Source organism: Chinchilla lanigera, unplaced genomic scaffold (assembly GCF_000276665.1).
Source record: "Chinchilla lanigera isolate Chin_1 unplaced genomic scaffold, ChiLan1.0 scaffold00154, whole genome shotgun sequence".
In the NCBI taxonomy this organism is placed as follows: Eukaryota; Metazoa; Chordata; class Mammalia; order Rodentia; family Chinchillidae; genus Chinchilla; species Chinchilla lanigera.
Window position 1 is genome coordinate 766,328 of NW_004955555.1, and position 11,467 is coordinate 777,794.

Here is an 11,467-nt window from a genome sequence, read left to right on the forward strand (position 1 = left end):
AATTCTCAGTTGCAAAATTCCTAGACTTTTTTTTTCCCCACTGCTGAGTTTTTCCCAGTTTTCACTTTAGCTGGCTTTCTTTAAATGTCTGGGGTGCAGTGCGCACGAAGGTTGGACAGCTCCTTTGATAGGGTTGGGGTCATGGCTTAAGTGGGGGCTTTGGAGTAACTTGTTGGGGTCACAAATGCGATCTGAGGCCAGATGGGAGCTAAAGTCAGATGAAGGACTTGAGCCGTCTGGGCACAAGGTAAGGGGACTGAGGGTGGTCTGGGCCAAAGCCCAGATCTGTGCGGGGATCCAGGACCAGGAAGGGTAGGAGTTGGTGTCGGGAGCTTAGGCTGGGAACTGCTAGAGTGGGAGTTGAGACTGGGACCCATTAGACTGGAGTGATCCAGATCAGACACAGAAGTTCTGGAGTCACAAAGACCTGGGTCCAGTCTGGGTGCCTCTGTGTCTTGCCGTGCTCTTGGGGAGTGGACATCCCTCTGGAACCTCAGCTTCCTCCTCTGAAAAGTGGGGTGATGACAGCACCCACCACTTACGTGTGCTCTGAGTCCTGTGTAGCCCAGGGCTTGGTGCTGGTGAGCACTGGCTCCCCACGCCCGCTGTCAGTGTGGTGTGTAGGAGCTTTTATTCCACTGGTTTCTTCTCCGGGTGCCCTGCTTGCTGCTTCCACCTCCCCTTGATCACCTCCTTTCATTTCCTGGATTTCAGGAACCATAGATCAGGGTTCTATTTGTAGGGTGGATTTGAGGGTGCAGCTGGGGTTCAAGGCGGAAGTCCTGGGTAAGGTGTAGAGTTAGGGGAGAGGCGGATGGATCTGGCGTTAGACAGCAGCAAGATGGAGTGGCCAGGCCTCTGCACTGCACGCGAGGAGGCAGGTTTGGGGGTAACATATGGACAGGGAAAGTGGTGAGCAAGAGGACGGCTGAATCACACCCCGAGATCTGACAACTCCCTTGTTTGGAAACACTAGAGCCCCATCACATCTCCCAGCGCCACTCAGAGTGGAAAACATGTCTCACCCGAAACCTGGTGGGGCAGAACGGGAGCCTCAGCAGGCGTCCGGAGAGGAGGCCGAGGTGGAAGTTGCTCCTTCACCGGCCTCCTCTCAGGCAGCTGATGCCTTTTCACGACCACCTTTCCCTTCCCTCCGTGCCCACTGCCTCCCCGTGGGTGACACCACTTTGCCACCTTTTTTGGGGGGTGAAAGGTTAAGGCAAGATCTTCCAAGGCCCGAGAGGCACGCACTTGTCCTGCCAGAGGAGGGCAGGGGCCCAGAACAAGGAGAATATTTCTCAGGAAGAGAAACTTCAAGGACAGCAGAGGGTGAAAGATTTTAAAAAGGCTCAGGGGTTGCAGAGGAAGGGTCTGAAAGCCCTCTTGGCTTCTTCTACCTCACCCCCCTTTCATCCTTTCTTTGTGCCTAGAAATAAGAATGTCTAAGCCCCTGGAGGCCGAGAAACAAGGTCTGGACTCCCCGCCAGAGCACACAGGTGAGTGGGGAGGGCAGGGTCACAGAAATGTGGCAGCTGGGAAGCCCGTGGGAGGGGAGGTGTGGGGAGAATGGCTGATGACAGTACATTCTTTCCCTCTCTTTGCAGACACTGAAAGAAATGGACCAGACAGTAACCATCAGGTCAGGAGCAGGTGGATAAGCAAGAAGGTGGCAGGGGGAGGAGGGGCCCAGGGGGCTCTCTGAAGCCACTGGGAGAGGTGGGTGTCTGAGGCTGTTGCGGGGCACCATTCCCATTCCCGGCCCCAACTTTCTCTTTGCAGAACCCGAAGAATAAGGCCTCCCCATTCTCCGTGTCCCCAACTGGCCCCAGCACCAAGGTAAGCACTCGTTGGGACATCCAGGGAAGGGGACCGTGCATGGTACAGGGGCCCAGGGCCAGAGAGCACCCAGTGACAAGATTTCTCCCACCCCTTCTCACCCTCGGGTTCCTGCCCCAGGTCTGTGACTCACCCAAGCTCCTTCCCCTTCCCTAGGGGGTGGGGGCGGCCAGGGAAATCCCCCCCAGAGCCCCACGGCAATGAACAACAGGAAGCCAGGGCCCCACCCCCATCCCGACTTCCCTGACTAAAGGGACCTGCACCATCCAGTCCCCCGACACATACTCACTGGGGGACGGCACAGGGCAGAGGGGTCGGCAAACCCAAAAGGGACAGCTTTGGAGATGCAGGAAGAGAGGATGGCTCGGGAAGCCAGGGACAGCTGGATGGTACCCGTTCCACGTCCACATGGGGTCCTGTACGGGGTGTTGCTTGGCTTCCAGGGGCTCTCTTGAGTCCAGGCCTCCACCTCCAGCCTGGTAGGGGGCAGCAGGTGTGTTCAGAGATCTGAAAGTAGCCCCAAAGATCGGGGCAGAGGAGACACGAGCAGGACGCCTAACCCTGACCAGAGGTGGCTGAAGGATGGGGTGGGAGGCTGAAAACTGCTCCCCACCCAGCTGCAGCCTTGCTCTGTGACCATGGGAAAGTCACTTCCCCTCTCTGGGCTGCTTAGTTTCCTCTTCGCTGCAATTGGTGGGGGAAGGGAGTAGTCAGACTGGACAGTGCCTGAGGCTCCTTTCAGATGTGGTGGGCCCAGGTGCTGCCCCGGGGGGCCCATGAAGCTCCTGAGCAGGCACCTTCTCTTTGGTGCTGAGCACTTGCAGTTGAGCCGAGGTGAAAAGAACTCTATGGCTTTGGCTTTTAGCCCTGGGAGCAGTGTCTCCCCCACGAGCCTGGTACCAGCAGCAGCCTCGGTTTGCTTAGGGAGCCAGCGGACTGGGGAGATGAAGGGCTTACCCTCTCCTTCCCGGGCCCGCATCCTGTCCGAATCCGACCCTGATTCTCCGGTCCAGGCCTTTGCTTCTCCACCTCTCTCCATCTCTTCTGGCCCAGTCTTTCCCCAACTGCAGCCATTCATGTGCTACTGAGATGGTTTCAGACACATCCACCTACCGCTGTGTACAAGTATTTACATAATAGTTGTTTAATTGGCTCAACTTTTAAAAGCACTTTATTATGGAAAGTGTGAAGCATATACAGAAATAGAAAGGCTAAAATGAAAACACCCCCCCTCCGGAACCCATCAATCAGCTTCAGCATCAATTATCAACTCACAAACTGCCTCGCTTTTTCAACAGCTTGAGTAAATGGTTTTTAAATGGAAATTTCATGAATGGAAAACCAGAGTCACTTGCCGTGGAAATAAATACAATGATTATTAAAATTAAACCAAGCTGGGCGTGGTGGCACACGCCCGTAATCCCAGCATTCAGGAGACCGAGGCAGGAGGATTGTTGCAAATTCAAAACTGGCCTGCGCTACAAAGTGAGCTCAAGGCCAGCCTGAACTGCATAATGAGACCCTGTCTCAAAAAGACAAAATAAAATTTAGCTGGAGTCTCTTACAGGCTGAAAGATCAAACCCAAAACCTGTTCTCCCACTGGGTGAAAGGGGAGATTAACCAGTGTTTTGGAGATATTTAAGACATCTTTCAACCACCTACTGACTTTCTTCAGATTAACCAAAAAGAATGAAAAAGCCCTGAAAAAATAATAGCGTTCCCACCATTTTATTTTTTAAACTTCATATTAAAATATTGGACATATCCAAACATTCACAGGCTGTCGGCATATGGCTGAATTTTCACAAACCAAGCACAGCTGTGGCACCACCATCTGATGAAGTAGAACGTGACCAGCCTTCCAGAGGCCTTAACAATGCCAGGGACGTCCACTGCCCTGACTTCTAATGCTCGGTGTCATTTCATGCCGCATCCGCATAGTTCCAAAACATCCTGACACCTGTGTCCCGTAGTTTGGGACATGATGTCTCATTTGTCTTTTCCTGTGTTCCTGCCTCTCTGTTTATCTCTGTCTGTGTTTATTTATTTATTTATTTATTTTTGCATTTATAGCCTAACTAAGCTTTTGGTGTGAATCCAAAAATTCATCACCAAGGCTAATGTCCCATACCTTTACTTCCATATTTTTTTTTCCTTCTGGTACCGGGAATCGAACTCACGACCTTGCGCTTGCCAGGCAGGCGCTGTGCCACTGAGCTAAATCCCCAGCCCTCTGTCTACATTTAAAATGTCACCCCTCTGACAACCTCCGGGGTTACTTTGCCCAAGTTGCTTTCCCTCTCTGGACCTCCTTTTGCAAAATGGTGAGGTATTTTCCCTAATGTCCAGGCTGGGCCTGAGAGTGTGTGATCCATTAAGCTGTGCTTTCTCCCACCCCGTGTGTCTATTACCAGCAGCCTTTCAGCCAGTAGCCATTGTTGCCTGGCTGAGAAGAACGCCAGGATGGCTCTGTGCCAGTCTGTTCCGTGTGGCTGATATAAGATATGGCAACACAGTAGAGAGAGAGGGAGGGACTCGTGGACGTCCGGTGTGCGCCTGGCTCCTGGCAGTCCCTGGGCCACATCTGGCTTGTCCTGCAGTCATTTCTGTTTTGCATTCTGAAATGAGGGGTCAGTGGGAGCAGAACAGGAGCTGAGGCCTCCCCTTCAGCGGGACGTGCTCTGTCCATCCCTCCTCCATGCACCCGGCCCCGGTTTCCCACCTGTGTTCTCTGCTTGTCTCCATCATCATTTGAATTTGTGGCCCAGGTTCTTTTTTTTTTTTTTTTTCTTTTTGAGGCAGGGTCTCGCTATGCAGTTCAGCTTGGCCTTGAGCTCACTCTGTAGCACAGGCTGGTCTCAAACTTGCAACGATCCTCCTGTCTCAGCCTCCTAAGTGCTGGGATTACAGGCCTGTGCCACCAGGCCCGGCCTGGCCCAGGTTCTGAGATGGTGATTTTGTTAAATACCCTAACACTGTTCCCTCCAACAAAGTCTTACTCCAGTGGACAAATAAGAGATACACATCTGGCTAAAGCAGACGAGGGGTGTGGGACCCCAAGCCCCGTTATTCTAGGCTCCTAGTAGCACCAGTTCCCATTTTACAGATGGGAAAACTGACTCCCAGGTGCTCTCCAGAGGGAGGAAGATGGCTTCCTGTAGGGAATTTGGGTGCGGGTGATGTGTTAGCCTTATCTGACTGATGCGGAAACAGCGGCCAAAGGCGTGGTCCCTGGCCTCACCTCGCACTCCTTCGGTCATCTCCTGTGCCAGCCTGAGGCTGCCGCTGCCACACACGTGCCCTTTCTTTGGTTCGCAGGTGGGCATTCTCTCTGGCCTCCACTTAACATTCTGGGGTCCCGGACCCTGCCTCTCTCCTCCCCAGATCAAGGCTGAAGACCCCAGCGGCGACTCAGCCCCCGCAGCACCCCCGCCCCCCCAGCCGGCTCAGCCTCATCTGCCCCAGGCCCAACTCATGTTGACGGGCAGCCAGCTCGCGGGGGTAAGTGCTTGGGGAAGGACGGGGACAGGGGCAAAAACCAGCCCCCTCCCCTCTGTCACGGGACTCGCGGATGAAGAGCCCCACCAAGGCCATGGCCACTCTGTCACGCCTGCTCCTTACCCTCCTCTGCCCTCCAGGAAGACTTGGCCCTAAGCTGCTTGGCTCAGGCTCTAACTCCTCTCTGCCTTCTCTGCTTTCTGCCCCTTCCGGCCCTGCTGCCTGCCCACAGCTCACGGCGCTGATGCCAGCTCAGCAGCAGCTCCTCCTGCAGCAAGCCCAGGCCCAGCTGCTGGCCGCTGCTGTGCAGCAGTCCAGTGCCGCCGCCGCCGCCGCCGCCGCCTCCTCCACCTCTTCCTCCTCTTCCTCCTCCTCTGCCTCCTCCTCGACCTCGCAGCCCCCAGCCTCCTCTGGGGGAGGCGACCTGCCACCACCACAGCCTGCCAGCCAGCCCCCTGGGACCCCACAGCTCACCTTGTCCCAACCCATCCAGCTCACAGCACAGGTAAGGGGACCACCGGGCCACGCACTTCCTCCAGCAAAGGGCCTGCAGAAGCAGCGAGCGTGCGCGCATGTGGGGGTGCTGACCAGTCCCCCGGACCCCTCTCACTACTAGCCATGTGCCGGGCGGGTCTCAGCAGCCCTAGGAAGCCCTGGGAGTTGTTGCCATCCCGTCTTTCAGAGGGGTCCAGTAAGATTCACAGGAGGAGTATCCCACCCTTGGAGCCCTGGCTAAGCGCTTCTGCACATCTCCCTACGTGTGGCTCAGGGCCCCCTTGGGGGGTTGATATCATTATCTTCCTCCCACAAGTGAGGAAAGCAAGGGCCACCCCCATGAATGGTACCTGTGTGGACACAACACCAAAGGCCGAGAATCAGAATGAGCGCTCTGTGTCTTGTCCTCTGGTTCACCCAACAAGATGCTCTTCCAGAAAGGAGGTCCGTGAACTGTGTGTTGGGAAACGCTGCATTCTTTCTTCCCACTCTGGAGTTTTCAGTTATGAATCATGAATTAGCGGTGGCGTTAGTTTCCTAGGGCTGTCCTAACCAAAAGCCACCCATTAAGTAACTGAAAACAATAGAAATATACTATCCCAGATCACAAGTCCGAAATCAAGGCGTCAGCAGGGCCCCAGTCTCTCTGCCAGCTCTAGTTGAAACCTCCCTCGCCTCCTCTATTTTTTTTTTTTTCCCAGTACCAGGACTTGAACTCACGACCTTGCGCTTGCCAGGCAGGCGGTGTGCCACTGAGCTAAATCCCCAGCCCTGCTCACCTCTTCTAGCTTCTGGCGGTGCCGGCAATCCTTGGTGTTCCGTGGATGGTCATGGATCACCCCGGCCTCTACCTCTGTTGTCACATGGCCTTCTCTCTTCGCATGCCTGTCCTTGTATCTAAATGTCTTTTTCTTGTAAGGACACCATGAATCCTTCCCTCAGCTGGGGCTCCCCAGGGCAAAGTGACATCCCCTGTGTCATGCTGTGAGCAGGAGTGGCCAGGGAGCCCAGGTCTCTAACCGCAGGCGTGGTAGCTGCTGCCTTAATTAGTTGTCATCTTCTCAGGTTAGGCTCCCAGAGACTGCAGCGGCGGGTGTTCCGTCTGCTTCCCTCCTAGCACATATGACTCTTTACTGAGCAGCACCACTAGGAAATATTTCATTGGAAAAATACTGAGGAGCCCAGAAAAAAGAGTCAAAAGAACCCATCAGCTAGCCCAGTGGAACAGCATCTGTCCAGCATATGTGGGGCCCTGGGTTCCGTCCCCAGCACTGAAAAACCAAAACACAAACAACAACCACTCAGAAGCCCTGTCACTTCAGAAGTATGGAGGGAAAGTCCCTCTGCCATAATGCCTGGCAGAGAGTTTCGCGGGATCTTTTCCTGCAGTTTCTTAGCATGTACTGACAAAGGGTTGATTCTAATACGGTTTTATAATCTGTGCAATGCTCAGCACGTTGCCTTCTATCAAGGAGGCTCCGTGGATGCTTACTGAATCAATGAAAGATGTTTTGTTGCACTTTTTCAATCAAGGAAAGGGAAGACATCTCTCCAGGGGAGTATTTCAGAATGTCTGGGGTAAGGGTTGGCATTGACTGAAAATGTACATTAGCTGTTAAAAAATCATTTTGTATTTCATGAATGGGGGGAGAAAATATCCCTATTTGCCTAATAGGACCATAGAAAATAAACCTTATAAAATCTTTTAGGCTGGTAGGACCTAATGAATAAAAGTTTCCACCCTGGATGTGATAGGAATGTGCTGAGTGTCTCAGAGGGAGTCAGGGAGGCTTGGGGAGGAATTGCTATTGGAACTGAGGGGATGAATAGGAGTGTGCTCGGTGGCTGTCCAGAGGAAGGGCTTCCGGGCAGTGGGAAACAAGCAGTCCACAGTGAGGGGCGAAGGCAGGCTCAGGGAGCTGAGGGCAGAACACAGTGAGGGGAGCTGGGAGGAGGGGCATCCGTCAGGCCAAAGCTCAACTCCAGGAGGCTGATGAAGAAATAGGAAGACTTGGCTCAGATCACCGAAAAGCCCTACCTGGAATACCAGGCCCAGCTCCAGGGATCTGTCTCCCTGTTTCATTTTGGGGCAAACAAAAAATGGTGCCAGCACCTCCAGACTGGCAGCCATCCTGCCCAGGGGGACCGGCCATGTCCACTGGCCAGGTGAGTGGTTGGTCCATCCCTTGAGAAGGCTGGGTCAGCCGCACCTGGCCCTTGGGGCCTGAGCATGGGGGTGGGCGAGCCCCTAGAGGGAGTGGGTATGGTATAGAATGAGCAAGTTAAGCTTCTTGCTGTGTACATAATCTCAAATACTTACCATTTCTGTGTGGTGAAAGCATTTAAAATCCTGCTTGGGCCAGGAGTACAGTTCAGCCGTACAGGGCTTGCTAGCATGTTTGGGTTTGATACCCAGCACTGCAAAAAAATTTCTTTTCTCTTTTCCTCTTCTCTCCTCTTCTCTCTTCTCTTATTTTCTCTTGTCTTCTGTCTCTTTCATTTTTACTTTTTTTTTTTTTTAAGGATCTTGGTATGTAGTTCAGGCTGGCTTTGAACTCATTATGCAGCCCAGACTAGACTTGAATTTAGGGCAATCCTGCCTCAGCTTCCCGAGTGCTGGAATTACAGGTGTGTGTCAGACTTTTCCTCTCTTCCAGCTATTTTGAAGTATACATGATTGTTAACTATAGACATTGTACTGTGAAATAAAACATCAGAACTTATTCTTCCTATCTGAAACTTTGTACCCATTGACCAGTATTGCACCCCCACCCCCGCATCTAGCACATAATCTATCACACTATCCTCTACGTGGTTCCCAGACCCCATCTTTCTGTTCCCCCCTCTGGATTAACCCGAAGCCGTCCATGTCTTAGTACAGATGTCCAGAACTGATCACAATTTGCCATTGTAGGGGCAGCAAACAAGTGCTCAGCCACATGCCAGCACCATGGCAGTCATGGGGTGAGGCTCCACCAGGGGTCAGAGCCACAAGGGTGTGGGGTGTCTGCCCTGTGCGCTGGAGTGCGGCACCGCACCTGGGCTGTGTCACAGCTGGCCAGCTCTGGGGCCCAGGCCTCCTCAAGTTTACTCTTAGGGCTTTCTCTCTCCCCAGGTGGAACCAAGCCCAGATGGGAAAGTGAGCAATCACCCCCCTCCCCTAATCAAGTATAAACTGTCTTTCTGTCCCCCGTCTGCGGCTGACACTCTAGCCCGACAAAACAGAGTCTATATGTTCTGAGATTTTTTTGCCTCAGTCATTCATTGAAAATGTATCATTTCAATGAATGATTTCATCTGATTGCCAGTTAGGTGTATGCTCTGGGGGTAGAGTGTGATCAGAATACAGTGATGAGCAAGAATTGGTCCCTTCCCTTCCCAGCTTTAATGGGATGTGCTAACCCTCGGAGCCAGTTTTCCTCACAGGTGAGAGACAGAGCAGTTGATCCACAAAATGTGCTGGACAGGGACCCCCTCCCCAGCGTTGGTCAATGTACTGTAACTTCTCCACGCTCTCTGGGGTGTGACACGCCCCCAAGTGGCCACACAGTGCCATGAGGCCTCTAGATTATGGAGAAATGGGGCCCCCTACCGGCTAAATCCAGTCTTGACCTTGCTCACCGATCACCCAGAATCTTCTCTTTCTCATTCTTTCATTCCTTTAGTCAGCAAATATTTGGGGAACATCCCCGGTCCCAGGCATCTTTCTGGGCGGGGACAGGTAGATAAATTGTACACCCGTGGAGCTGATGGCAACTCTAGCTGCACGGTAGACAAGAAGCAGATAAGTGTGACACAGGACAGAAAAGAATGTGGTATAACCATAACAGAGGAAAATCGGAGCAGGTGGCCAGGGACAGAGCCTTGAGCGACGGGGAGGAATTAATCAAGTGTAGATCTAAAAAGAATAGCAAAGCCCCGGAGCAAGGGAGACCTTTCTGGGTTCCGCAACAGGGAAGAGACCCCTGTGGCTGGACCAAGATTAGGGGTGAGAGGGTCATGCGGTGGACAGATGGAGAGGCAGGGGACTGGGGCAGGAAAAGCTAAGCCAAGGAGTTGGATTCTACTACAAATGTGATGAAGATTAGTAAATATATATATGTATGTATTAAAAAAAATTTTTTTAGCAGGGTCTCACTTTGTAGTTCGCGCTGATCTTGAACTCACTATGTAGCCCAGGCTGGCCTCGAATTCACGGTGATCCTCCTGACTCAGCCTCTCGAGTGCTAGGATTACAGGTGTGAGCCATTACGCCTGGCTTCTATTTATATTTTAGAACAGGGACCAGATCTGTTCCCAGGAAGAGTTTGTGGATAGAATTCAGAGGCTCCGTGAACCTAGATGGGAAAAAATAGTCTCTATTTTTACTATACTCTAACTGAAAATGTACGTTCTTTTTATTATGAATGTAGGCAATAGGCCAGCATAGTGTTGGTAGTATTAGGACTTTGTCACTAATACAATGCACAGAGATTTTCATATTCTCTTCTATTTGTTACAGATCTCTTAAAATACTGTTTTTACTGATTGCTTTGAAATTATGGTAGTTATCAGACCCATTGCTGGGTCTTATTAATATGCTAATGAAGAAGCCCACGGATTACTATGTCACAATTTTAAAAATGCTGGATGACTGGATTTCAAGGCAGTTGATTTCATTTCAAGCCCTGTATGTTCTATGTATTTTTAATTCTGAGAAGAGAGCCCGTGAGAGGTGAGGATGGGGCCAGGGGTATAGCTCAGCAGCACAGTGACTGCCTGGCAAATGCAAGGTCCTGAGTTCGATTCCTGATACCAAAAGAAAGAAAAAGTGAGGATGGATTGGGTAAGTGGAGAACAGGGATGGAAGGTGGGGATCAAAGTTGACCCCAAGTCTTCATCTGACTCGCTGGGTGGTTAAATGTTTTTCATTTGGACTTCTTAGAGTAAGACCCTGTGCAACCCAGGATGTCCTGTCCCCATCCCTCGCTCTCCTGCTGATTTGGAAGGAAAACCTTCTATAGGTTCTGGAAGGAAAGGGGAGTTTTCACTCAGAGTTATGATTGGAAGAGATAGGAGTTAATAAACATTTTCATCAACACACTAAGGGTTATGGCAAATGAGAAAAGTACTGGTAAGAGCCAGGCATGGTGGCACATACCTGTAATTCCAGCACTCTGGGAGGCTGGACAGGAGGATCTCAAGTTCAAGCCTAGCCTGGCACGTTAGCAATCTAGCAGACTCTGTTTCAATTTAAAAAAAATTAAAAGGGCTGGATTGTAGCTTACTATGGAGGAAGGTGCGTGCGCACACACACACACACACACACACACGCACACACACGCTCTATACTTGAAATAAGACATTATTTCTGGTTTTATTCATTGGATTCAATTCAGTGAGCATTTAATGGGGGCTTCTCAGGCTCCATTAAGGGTTTGGAATATGAGAAGAATAAGACATGCTTCTGGCTGTTAAAGTGTCAATCTAGCAGAGCCAAAATGCACATCAGAAAAACTGCTGCCTTTCGAAAGCGCAGCACAGAGCTGGGTTTGGTGGTGTCTGTAATCCCAGCACTCTGGGAGGCTGAGGCAGGAAGATCAGTGAATTTAAGACTGGGAAATTTAGTGAAACCCTGTCTCAAAATATATATATATA

General features: G+C 51.6%; 1 protein-coding gene across 15 annotated transcripts in view; it reads left to right on the forward strand.

The window, feature by feature from the left end:
• Pou2f2 (POU class 2 homeobox 2) overlaps positions 1-11,467 on the forward strand; it is a 34,193-nt gene that overhangs the window by 7,020 nt on the left and 15,706 nt on the right. For 7 of the 15 annotated variants that reach the window (XM_013508765.1, XM_013508768.1, XM_013508770.1 and 4 more), the window contains exons 2-6: positions 1,431-1,496; positions 1,605-1,639; positions 1,780-1,836; positions 5,156-5,338; positions 5,568-5,840. In XM_013508765.1, coding sequence (XP_013364219.1) covers positions 1,431-1,496; positions 1,605-1,639; positions 1,780-1,836; positions 5,156-5,338; positions 5,568-5,840 — 614 coding nt within the window. The remainder of the gene's footprint in view (positions 1-1,430; positions 1,497-1,604; positions 1,640-1,779; positions 1,837-5,155; positions 5,339-5,567; positions 5,841-11,467) is intronic. The other 8 variants (XM_013508772.1, XM_005412389.2, XM_005412391.2 and 5 more) reach the window with 3 other exon arrangements.